Below are 12,257 nucleotides of genomic sequence, written 5' to 3' on the forward strand. Positions count from 1 at the left end.
CAACCCAAGTTAAGAAAATTCAAAAAAATTCACAGTAATTACCTTCAGCATATCAGCTGCTTCTTTCCTGCGCTGTGCCATGTCCTCGGATTCAGTCAGAAGATCATCCAATAAGGATGATTTATACAGCTGTCCTACTAACTCACTCTGAAGAGTATCTTTTACATGATTAACCAAAAAATGCATTACTGCCTTTGGCACACTGCAAAACAATCAGATAATCCATTTGATTTAGAATAACGTAAATTTTTAAAAATATTTGTATTTTCAAAACAGATTATGAAATCATCTCGCAGTATTCTAGTCTGATTTATATAACAGTACTAACCTGTCTTGAATATTCTTTCTGACAATAAGAAAATAAGATTTGATGAGTCGTTCAATAACTTCACAGTCTCGCTGTTCACGGGCAGATAGTTTTCGTGCAACAGGTACTGGCTAAGTGGGGTGAGGGGGAGAAAAAAGTTACTTTTGTGCCATTTTGAAATGACAACATTTAACATTCAATAAGTTTTTGAGACTTCAGTTCCTTTCGTCCTTTAAAGTGTTTTCCTGGTAATTTGGTTATTTGTCCTCAAGCAAATTCTGCAGCTTACCACATCCAGCAAATTCACAGCATGGCCTTTTTGTGGACTGGCTGGCATAATTGGAATTGGTTTTGATTTTTCCTCAGCTAGTAACTCCTCAGCTTTTGAAGTTTTCAGCATTCCTCTCCAGTTGCCTGTTGTTGGTTCTTGAACACTATCTCCAACCCCACCACCTCCAGATGCAACCTGAAAAAACATATTCCAAAACCTATACCAACCATATCAAACTGCTACTAACTAAACAAAGTTAATTTAATTTCCTTTGACAGCAGTCAAGGAGAATACACATCCAGTAACCACCTGGAGTTTAATCTATTCAGAGAGATGGCAGGGTCAGAAAGAGATGATGGGTAGCACGTATAACTGGAACCCTGAGCTGTCTAAATAAGAGGTTCGGACTTCCCTGGTGGTGCAATGGTTAAGAATCCACCTGCCAATGCAGGGGACACGGGTTCGAGCCCTGGTCCAGGAAGATCCCACATGCCGCGAAGCAACTAAGCCTGTGTGCCACAACTACTGAGCCTGAGCTCTAGAGCCTGCAAGCCACAACTACTGAGACCTCGTGCCACAACTACTGAAGCCCACGATGCCTAGAGCCTGTGCTCCACAACAAAGAGAAGCCACCGCCGTGAGAAGGCCGTGCACTGCAACGAAGAGTAGCCCCCACTCGCTGCAACTAGAGAAAGCCCACACGCAGCAATGAAGACACAACACAGCCCCAGAAAAGTATATTTGTAAAGAAAATAAAGAATGGCAGAAGTAACACTGTGGTTTATAAATAAATAAATAAGAGGTTCTGTTGTAAACTGTTTGCAAGGCCTCAGCCAGTATATTTTAAATTCCTTTTTTATTATTTGCTAACTTCTCAAAATTTTTCCTCTTCTCCAACTCCTCTAACACTAGAGATTGTGTAAAATGTAGAAGCTGCCCTTTAAAATAGGACTGTTCATTAAAAGCACAAGAAAAACCAGAACTGCTATTCACATTATTTCTTCAAAGTAACTTTAAACACTGTTGAACTATGATCTCTCTGAAAGGTCAATGAACTCATTCTCCAAAACTTAAGACTTTATATATTTCTCAAATCAGTTTATGTTCCTAATAGTCAATACCATAGGATAAAAGTAGAAATCCTTTACTTGAGAAAGGATCTACTGAAAAAAATCTAGTGCTACCATTAATCACAAGTGCTCTTGCACCTTCTTTTTTAGGATATCTGTTAGTCTTGATTTCTAAAAGAAAAATAACTGTTTAGGATAATGGGGAAAACAGTAATTCATGAACATTTAAGAGATGTTTTTAGATGTTCTTTAAGATTTTACAATCTAAAATGGAGATAAAATGGCATCCAGAGTTATAGATAGAAATAAAAATGGCTTATATAAATTTAACAGAGGAGTGTTACAGCAATTGTTAAAAAATGTTTTGGGTATCATTCTGAATCAAAACACTGGACAAAATTTGTCTCTAAAATGTAGTTAAGATAATGTATATCAATATACAAGTAGTATATTTATACATTACTTTTAAAATGAGTGTATTTTTAAATGCGTGTTAACTATACGTGAATGATAGATCATATGAAATCTTAAGGAAAGTGAGCAAATTCAGAGTGATACCAGGAGTTAAATAAAAAGCAATGATTTAGATGGTTCTCTTAAGACCTTAGCACAGTGGGCTGAGAGAAGATAAGACATTTATAAGGTTTTATTTGAGGTTCAGAATCTTAAACCTGGACAATAAGTAAGGAAAGGAGCTAAATGGCAAAAAAAAAAAAAAAGCTAAAAATAAGAACGGATCTGAATAACTTACAGATTAATTTTTTTAAAGGTTATCAAGAATTGGCAACAGTCTCAAACTCTCACAGTCCCCCTGTTTGTTCTGAATTTGCTTAAGCTGTTGAGGCACATGTTAAACTACTAAATATATTTAGGGTGAAAAGAGCAAACTGAATGAAAGCATAAGAAAGAAGCCCTAGAGGATTCTCCATTAGCACTGCACAGATCTCAGAACCTTTAAAGAGGAAAAATCCAAAAGTACAGTTTCCATCTCCAGAATTTTAATTCCGTACCAAAATATTAAATTCAACACTATTCTTGAAGGTAAAAGAAAACAGTGGGAAAGGCTGTTGTTACTATTTAACACAATGTTGAAACTAGAATTAATACCATCTTAGAAGTTCGTTAGATAAAAGAAACATTAAAAACATAACACAGACAACAAGAGATAGATGCCATTGTTACAAACAAGTTCTTCAGTGGTTTTGAAGACAGTGTTTTGGTGAGAACCAAAGGTACCAACGTTTTCATTCTGAAGCAAGACTCACATTTTTAGTTTCTCTTCTGCTGTCCTGAATTAACTGTTAAAAGATACGTTAAAACATGCAGTTTAACAAGCAAAATTTAAATACTCATGGCTTGAAAATTTCCTCTTTAAATTCTTTTTCTGTGTGCATCGTCTATATTGCAAGCAAAAGCATGTCAACAATAATTTATTTTATGAAGTATACATTGTTAAATGATTTTAAATTTCTATTAGACTAAAATTTGACCTTAGCACAATATCCCATATTAATATTCTGCTGTTCCGTGTACTGTTTCCAGATGATTATGTTGCACCAAACTAGGCATGCAGGCTTAGATTAAGAATCAGAACAGACCTTGCCATCAGCCTCAGCAGAAGCAGCAGGGGAGGGCTCCTGGGAGGCAGGTGCCAAAGCACTTGGAACTTTAGAAGACTAAAGGCAAAAAATGCAGGGAAAAAAATCAAGGATGCCAAAAATGCATTCAGAAACATTCTATAAATATGAATTTTCCCCTCTGTATAATAACATGAAAAACAAAAGTAATGGGACATAAAATTAATGTTTATTTTGCCTTATTTCCTGTACTATTGTCACCTTTGTTTAAGGCTTTCTTCAGATGAATTCCTAAGAAAAATCCAAATCCAAAAACTTCATTTTGATTTTTGGAAGTTGATAAGATCTTTTCTGGTAAAGAATTCAAGGTAACAGATTTTTACACAAAAATTTTAATATCTGCAACTATTACAGGTAACTAAAACCTGGTATGTACATAATGTCATCTTCCCTCTCCAAAAAAACCTTCTTGTTATAATAAAGTCATTAGTCATTTCAACTAATTTTACAAAGTTGATAAAGTCATTGAATTTCTGTTAAAGCCTTGATACTTAAAATCCACCTTTAAGCATTTATTCCTATGTATTCAAAATATTTTATCTTTAAATTACTCAAAGCCTTTTTTTAAACTTGCATACCTTTACTCAAACAATGAAATAGTGCCAATGGAATATTAAAGTGAGAAGAAAAAATTACTCCTAGAACTGAGTAATATTCTGAGGCTTACCAGTCCATCTTTGCATATTGGGAATATGCTTTAAAAACATTTTTTACCTTGTCTCGTGATACAGCTGAAGGTAATTCTCTTGCTAGCCTGTTTCTCCTTTGTTCCTATAAAACACAACCAAGCAGAAGATTCATGATTATCAGAACACAGAGATGTAAGCCTACTTTAAAAAAATGTTCAGCTTAATTGAAAAGTGTGAATAACTTAAAGTATATCCTCTCACTGTTGGGACTCATGCCATAATTATATTTTAAAACAAACAAATCATTTAACCCAATGCTTCTCAATCTTTTTTTCTGCCCCAACACACCTGAGGGATATAATACAACGTCAGTAACATTGGCTTCCTGTACCAGGGGTTCTCAAGCGGACCAACATCATCTCTGCCTTTCCCACCAAGTTAAGAATCACTGATTTAAACTGTTCCCACATCAAAGTGTACATAAGCCTTCAGCATACCATATAGAATTTGAAGTACACAGATCACAGAAAAATTAAGTAAGCAAAACCTTTAAAAATCATTCTAACCTGCACACATTTGTGTTAAATTCACACACAAAACCATAAGAAATATCTATAAGAGTGTCCTGTTTTCTTTATCCTTAACTATCTCCAGGAAATAAATGTAATGTTGAAAACTGACAGTCCTTTCTGTAACCTGGCTAATTTTACAGACTGATCACCTGCCTACTCTTCTAATCTGCTAATATTAGCAATGTAATTCTGATACTGAGCTAAAGCAACTGTAAATTCAAATTAATAGGTACTGAACACCTACTGTATGTCAAGCACCATGATAGGTGCAAGACTATGAAAATATAGAAAGATGTAGGTATTAATAGTGGCTCTCTCAAGAGCCAATAGTGGCTCTTCAGGCAGCATCAAATACAGTAGGAAAGTATTTACATTAAATGAAGTCAAAATGCTCCTGAGCAGAAAGCATTTCATGAACACTCAAACTTGCAAAAAGGTGTAAAATTAACAAAGCTTCACAATGATGTTTCTGGGTAAGAAAATTTTTTAACAGAAATTTTACCCACTTTTCATTTATCCAGTGATAAAAAAATATAGCAGATAATAAAAATATATGGATTTTAACAATCTTCAGAATAAAAAGTTAGCATTTAAATATACATTTTGAAGAAGGACACAAAGCAAAAGGCAGAGGAATCTATAGAGACTAGAAATTCTCATCCTAGTCTGTTACCAACCATTTATGACCTTAGCTGGCCCTGGAGACCTGGCTTACTTGCTTTGTTAACTGTATGGGTTACCAACTCTTAACCCCCGGTTTCCTAGTCTATTAACATTACCCTCATAGGGTTGCTATAAAGATTAAATGAGAATATCCGCATAAAGTTCTTTGACACATAGTCTTAAAACCAGAGACATTCATTTGTAAGAAAAATACTGATCTGAAATCATATCATAAATGACCTTGTCAGTATTAGAAAAACTGTTCCAGACACAAATTTTCCATGAAGGCTTCAATGTTACAAGAACTAACTCCTATCTTAAGATAGTGTCTGCATGCTAATTTTTAACATAGTAACTATTACCTAGTCCACTTTCTGAGTGTTTTAAAGTGCCTTACTTATATGCATTTTGGAATTTTTTTTCTTCTTTTTTCTGGCCGTGCCACACAGCTTGCAAGATCTTAGTTCCCCAGCCAGAGACTGAACCTGGGCCATGGCAATTCCCTGGAGTTTTTTCTGACAATAGGAGTCACCTCAACTATGTAGCTAAAAAACAGTTCCCTCTACCTGTTACAGAGAAGATGCCCAGCAAAATAAGCACTAAAGTAACAGCTGTTATCATCTGTGGATCTCAGGTTCCTCATCTGTTTAACCAAAGGGTCCCTTCCAGTTCCCAAATTCCACGTTTACAATATTCTCCCCACCCATATGCATAAGAGGAAATTTGATACAGAAGGGACTCAGGTCTTACTGGACTATGGAATTGCAGAAAATTTTACGATTTGGATCAAAGTGGCAGAGAAAAAACTGCATCCAGATAAATCACTCTATCCCCCAGCCTTTGCTCCAGCTGAGCTATTATGCAACCTACAACGTTAGCCTCAAATGGAAAAAAAAAAAAAAAAAAGGATCCACGAAATGCAGGAACCACAGTAATGGTGAAACAGTACTGTCTTTCCAAATTTACTATAATTTAGGTAATTCTTGGAATGTTTCCTTCACAGCTTTCAGAGTCAAATGAAAACAATTTTAAACATCCACTTTGGGCTTCCTTGGTGGTGCAGTGGTTGAGAGTTCGCCTGCCAATGCAGGGGACACGGGTTCGTGCCCCGGCCCGGGAAGATCCCACATGCCGCGGAGCGGCTGGGCCCGTGATCCATGGCCGCTGAGCCTGCGCGTCCGGAGCCTGTGCTCCGCAGCGGGAGAGGCCACAGCGGTGAGAGGCCCACGTACCGCAGAAAAACAACAGCAACAACAAAAAAAAACATCCACTTTGTTTTACATACTTCAGTCTAATAAACTGCAACAATAGTTACTGAAATGGAGCCAGGCAGTCCTTCAACACTAAAACAATGAGTCCCAGATCATTTCCGAGTTACAGTTTCACAAGCAGAAAATGAGAACAATGCCACCAGGTGGTTTTGAGAATTAAATTTAAGAAAACAATGTAATGCCCTCAGCATACTTCTTAGCATATAACAGACAATAATATGGTGCATATATGTCTTATAGTTATTCCTTGCCCAGTAAACTTGATATAACTGAGCTAAAACAGATTTTCTCTCAAAAAAAAGACAAATTCGAATTGTATTTACCTCTATATTATTGTTCATTAACCCACAAGCATCAGCAAAGTCTGGATGTTTTGTGTTGATATAAGCCAATTCAATTGCCACTAAGTTATGGACCTAGAAAAAAATAAAATTAGGCTATATACAAAATATGCCAACCTAATCTTACTTAAGGAAACATATAAACTTATTAAACAGATAATTCTAAAAGACAGTACAGGAAACTGATGCCTAAATAAATACTTGATAATTATACTCCAACTGACAGAGTTTATACCAAATAACAACTTGCTCTATCTTCTGAATTATCTATATTTTAGCATTTAAGATTGCATTTCTGACACTGAAGTAGTTAGAAGTATTTGTTAGGGGAAAAAAAGTTATCTACCTGATGCATATCTAACTTCCAAGCAACTTTGTTATTAAAACCTTAGATCATCCACTATTCCATGCCAAAAGTTCAGGTTCAACAATAAGAAAACATTTCATAATCAGATGTAAGTTAAAGATTTTAACTTTATTTGGGTAAAGGATACATTTAACGACCTGAGATAATGACTGATTAGCCTTAATTATGAAGCACCTAGTTTAAATATATGTGGTTCAATTGGGACAATTGGGACAATAATCAAAAAGGAAAGTTGAAATTAATTTCTCTAGCGTTGTAGAGAGATTAAACTAACTCCTTCATTTGCACTGTCCTTACAAATCTTAGGTATCAGAACAGCACTAAAAGATCAAGAACCAGTGAAAATTATTTATTTAAATGAAATTCCAATGATTCTGATATCAGTAGGTAGAGTCTGAGATCAGACTAACCATGTTCTTACTCATTTCAATCTGGTGGTTATGCTTGCTAGGGAAACAACTAAGCAGCAGCACTTACATTCTATACTTCCAAGGATGGTTTTGTACTCTTTAAGTAAATGTCCATTGGGGCTCACCATCCGGAGCCAAAGACCCAAATGCACTTTTAGAGACCAGAAAGGAAAAAAAGAAACCAGCCAACAATTAGAGGCATACGGACAATTTCAAATGCTTATTCCATATTTCTGCCAATTTCAGGATTTTTATTTTTAAGGATAGCAACCATGATATTATGGTATTAGGTCATCAAACAAGGAAACTGTACAAATGGCCAAATTACCCTGATGTACATCAGAGTTAAAAAAAAAAAAAGAGCTTGCTATATGAAGGCTCAGTTTACTGAGGCTAAAGATAAAACTAACTTTCCATTAAATCAGTGCTGCTATATAATAAAGCAAAACTACTCAGGCTAACAATGATTAAAATATGAAGAAAAATGCATTTTATACCAGAATTACTGAAGTTTCCTTTGAAATAAGACAAACTTGCTTCTTTTTCTTTTCAATACACTGGGAATCATTATGCCTAAATTCATAAAGCTGTACAAAATAACTTATTAACAGTGATTACAATGATTTATGAAATAATAGCTCACCATTTCATTTGTAACAGGCAACCGTTTACGAAGAAGACAAGTCACTACTTCAACTATGGCATCATGAAGTTTAGGGAACCGCAACAACTCCTATATGTGGTGGAAGAAACAGTCTGTTTTGTTTAAAGGAAAATTAAATAATCTCTGAAGTACTGAATCAGATTTGGACTGAATCAGATTTGGAAGCTACCTTTAACTATACTATTTCAAATCACTTTTAGATAAGGGAACTACATTTTAACTTTTAGCCCATCTTCTATATTTCCTCCTTCCCCTTGAAACCACCACCTCATGTCTTTTACTACTTAATCTGAAACCTGTTACATTTCTCAATTACCTGTGTACTGTAATTGCTACAGTGCTGAATGATCCTTTGCATTTCTTCATGAACCAGTTCCACACAACGGAGGCTGGGCTCTTCCAGACGTTTGATTTGCCGTTTGACCAGTAACTCAAATGAAACTTCAGGCACAAACAAAGCAGGACGAGGACCCTAAAAAAATAAAACTATGAGCTCTTATTATAGCCACATATAATTTTGGTTCTTCCCTAAGTTTAAAATAAATCACGTTTTTGGTATTTTTCATAAAAAAGCACTTCGTAATTTCAAGAATGAGAGCAAAATAACAAAGTGTACAATTCATTAAAAAAAGATAAGAGTTATACGGATTAAAAAATAATCTTTAACCTCATTTCAAAAAATTCTAAAAGTTAAGCATACTCACAGTTGCATTTCTAATGGCTGTCAAAATGTCAATAGTGTTAAGGCCACCTAGTGGGTCAACAGATTCTAAGGTTCGCCCAAAAGTCTCATGGAAAATATAACATATTCTAGCACCACCGCATCTGAAAGGCAATGAAGTATATGACTTCTAGTATTACTAAAAGGGAGGAAGCTACAAGTTAGAAGTCTCTCTGTAAGCTGTAAGACTGTCTCAGATGAACAATCACATTTAGACCATTTCCATGTGTTCTCAACTCCATTATGAACCAGTTTCTCTAATTTTTTTAATGGGGAAAGGAGTCATTTCACAAAAGACATATGCACATGCACACTGAGTAACTGTTCTTTCAGAAAACATCAGTTATCTAAGAACTACTAAACATTTTTCTCTGCCCTAGTTTTCTTCAACTAGACTATGAGCTTCTTAAAGATAAGAAACAATGTCTTATTTCTATTTATTCACAATCTGGAGATCAGCAAACTTTTTCTGTAAAAGGCCAGATAATAAATACTTTAGACTTTTCACAACTCTGTCACAACTCGCCAATTCTGCCATTGAGCACAAAAGCAACTACAGACAGTATGTAAACAAATAAGCACAGCTATGTTCCAATAAAACTTATGCCCACTAAAATTTGAATTTTATATAATTTTCGCATTACAAAATATTCTTCTTTGAATTTTTTTCAACCATTTAAAAGTGCAAAAGTCATTCTTAGTCAATGGGCTATATATAGTTTGCCTATCCCTGCTTTAAACAAATTAAATCTCTGGGCCTACATACTGGACACCTTGTGTTTCCTATCTTAATGACTAGAAACCCTGGTTATTATCTTTTATTTTTTTCATTCAAGTCTAGTTGAAAATTTACAAATACATTTATATCTCCCCAAATCATCCCAACTTCTCTGTTTTCACCATCACTATTCACTACTTTCTTACAGTGGTCTAGGCAGAAGATACCAGCCTAACATTATGCTAAGTGAAATAAGCCAGACACAAACGGACAAATATTGTATGATTCTCCTTATATGAAATATCTAGAACAAGGAAATTCATAGACAGAAAGTAAGTCAGAGGTTACCATGGGCTGGGGGAAGAGGGGAACACAGAGATATTGTTTATTTGGATACAAAGTTGCTGTTGGGATAATAAAAAATTTTGTAAATAGATACTATTTGATGGTTATACAATACTGTGAATATACTTAGTGCTACGTATTATACTTTAAAATAGTTAAAATTACCAATAACTGGTCTCTCTGCCTCCAACTTTTCCCTTCTTCAAATAGTTTCCATAATGACCAGAATATCTTTCTAAAATGGGTTACTCCTGTGACCAAAAGTGTTTTATTTTTTTATAGTAGGAAGTTCTTCAAATTCTGAAGATACTAGACTTTCCACAGTCTTGTTCTTAGACACCTTTCCTGCCTTACCTCCTGTTACATCCCGTCATTGTATATGCCATTCTCCAAATTTGCCCTGCGTTAATCTTTGCTGTTCCAAAGCCTAAAATACCCTTCTGCTTACTGCCTTCCCATATTCTATTCAGAACCCAACCCAAATGCATTCCTAACTATGGAGCTCTCCCAATATTTGAAAGAAATGAAAGTGGTCTCTCTTCAATGTTCTAATAAGGCTTGATTAGGTAATTACAAAGATATTGCTTAATTAACTACTTATAAAACTGTCCATATATGTTATATGCACTTTTCTGGTTATGTATTATATTTAATAAGAAGTATTTAATTAAAAATTATACTCCTTTTGCCACCTAATCAACCCTTGTGTTACCCTGACCTACCTTACCCACTGAACTCTTTAAATGTTTATCTTAGTAATCTTTATTTCCCTTAATATGCATACATTTAAAACCATTCAGTAATTAGTTTGTTAAATATTCTACAGCATTAACTCACATAGAAGGCTACCTGGGTCACATGAAAGTACATAGAACTTTATATACATACATACAAACACACAGACATGAAGTATGTGTATAATTGGAGAAATCTGAATAAGCTGTGTGGATTGCACCAATGTCCATTTTCTTGCTTTTTATTGTACTACAGATATGCAAGATGTCAATGCTGGGGGAGATGGGGTGAAAGGTGAATGGGACCTCCCTGTACATTTAGTTGCAACTTCCTATAAGTCTATAATTATTTTTCAAAATTAAAAGATTTTTTTAAAGGTGAGAGTTTAGAGAAATGGATATTCTTTTATATTGCTAGTAGTAAAACAATACAATCGGGGCTTCCCTGGTGGTGCAGTGGTTGAGAGTCCGCCTGCCGATGCAGGGGACACGGGTTCATGCTCCAGTCTGGGAAGATCCCACATGCCGCGGAGCGGCTAGGCCCATGAGCCATGGCCGCTGGGCCTGCGCGTCTGGAGCCTGTGCTCCGCAACGGGAGAGGCCACAACAGAGAGAGGCCCGCGTACCGCAAAAAAACACAAAAACAAAACAAAACAACAAAAAACAACAAAAAAAATACAATCGGGCTTCCCCGGTAGTGCAGTCGTTAAGAATCCGCCTGCCAATGCAGGGGACACGGGTTCGAGCCCCAGTCCAGGAAGATCCCACATGCTGCGGAGCAACTAAGCCCATGCACCACAACTACTGAGCCTGCACTTTAGAGCTCGTGAGCCACAACTACTGAAGCCCACGCACCTAGAGCCTGTACTCTGCAACAAGAGAAGCCACAGCAATGAGAAGCCCACACACCGCAATGAAGAGAAGCCCCTGCTCGCCATAACTAGAGAAAGCCTGCACGCAGCAATGAAGACCCAACATAGCCAAAAATAAACAAATAAAATCAATAAATTTATTTTAAAAAATACAATCTACTAATAGTATAGCAATAATAAGAGACTTTGAGGATGTTATATACCCTTTCATCTAGTAATTCCACTTCTAGAAATTTAACCTAAGGGTTTACTTGGATACATGGCCCAAAGATAGTCCATCACAACATTGTTTATATTTGTGTATAACTGAAAGCAAACTATCAATAGTAGGGGACTGGTTGAACAAATAAGAGTGTATGTCTAAAAAGTAAAATACTATGTAAATCTTAAGACTGAGAGTACAAATATACAATTACTACTAGTTGTTTGTGACATGTTGATTTAAAGAAATGATTCCATAGCATCTGATTTCTAAAGATGTGTATTACAGGCAGTTATATGTTTTATAGAAGCATAGAAAAATGTCTAGATTAATGCCAAAGTAACAGGGATTATTTCTTAATGATGGAATTAAAAGCAATTTTGTCCTTATGTTTTACTCTTTTTACTTATATGCATTTTTGTATTTTTTCATGAACAATTGTGTGTATTAAAGAAACAACAAA

The 12,257-nt window shown here is 35.5% G+C and overlaps 1 protein-coding gene across 7 annotated transcripts in view; it reads right to left on the reverse strand.

Moving 5' to 3' along the window:
- Nucleotides 1–12,257, reverse strand: part of DNM1L (dynamin 1 like) — a 61,995-nt gene that overhangs the window by 2,078 nt on the left and 47,660 nt on the right. For 2 of the 7 annotated variants that reach the window (XM_024747104.1, XM_024747106.1), the window contains 10 exons: nucleotides 8,907–9,027; nucleotides 8,519–8,674; nucleotides 8,182–8,271; nucleotides 6,744–6,836; nucleotides 4,000–4,056; nucleotides 3,247–3,324; nucleotides 2,914–2,946; nucleotides 597–773; nucleotides 329–438; nucleotides 43–202 (listed from right to left, as the gene is read on the reverse strand). In XM_024747104.1, the coding sequence (XP_024602872.1) occupies nucleotides 43–202; nucleotides 329–438; nucleotides 597–773; nucleotides 2,914–2,946; nucleotides 3,247–3,324; nucleotides 4,000–4,056; nucleotides 6,744–6,836; nucleotides 8,182–8,271; nucleotides 8,519–8,674; nucleotides 8,907–9,027 (1,075 nt within the window). The remainder of the gene's footprint in view (nucleotides 1–42; nucleotides 203–328; nucleotides 439–596; nucleotides 774–2,913; nucleotides 2,947–3,246; nucleotides 3,325–3,999; nucleotides 4,057–6,743; nucleotides 6,837–8,181; nucleotides 8,272–8,518; nucleotides 8,675–8,906; nucleotides 9,028–12,257) is intronic. The other 5 variants (XM_024747107.1, XM_024747105.1, XM_024747110.1 and 2 more) reach the window with 3 other exon arrangements.

This window comes from Neophocaena asiaeorientalis, unplaced genomic scaffold, assembly GCF_003031525.2.
Source record: "Neophocaena asiaeorientalis asiaeorientalis breed wild unplaced genomic scaffold, Neophocaena_asiaeorientalis_V1.1 scaffold487, whole genome shotgun sequence".
NCBI lineage: Eukaryota > Metazoa > Chordata > Mammalia > Artiodactyla > Phocoenidae > Neophocaena > Neophocaena asiaeorientalis.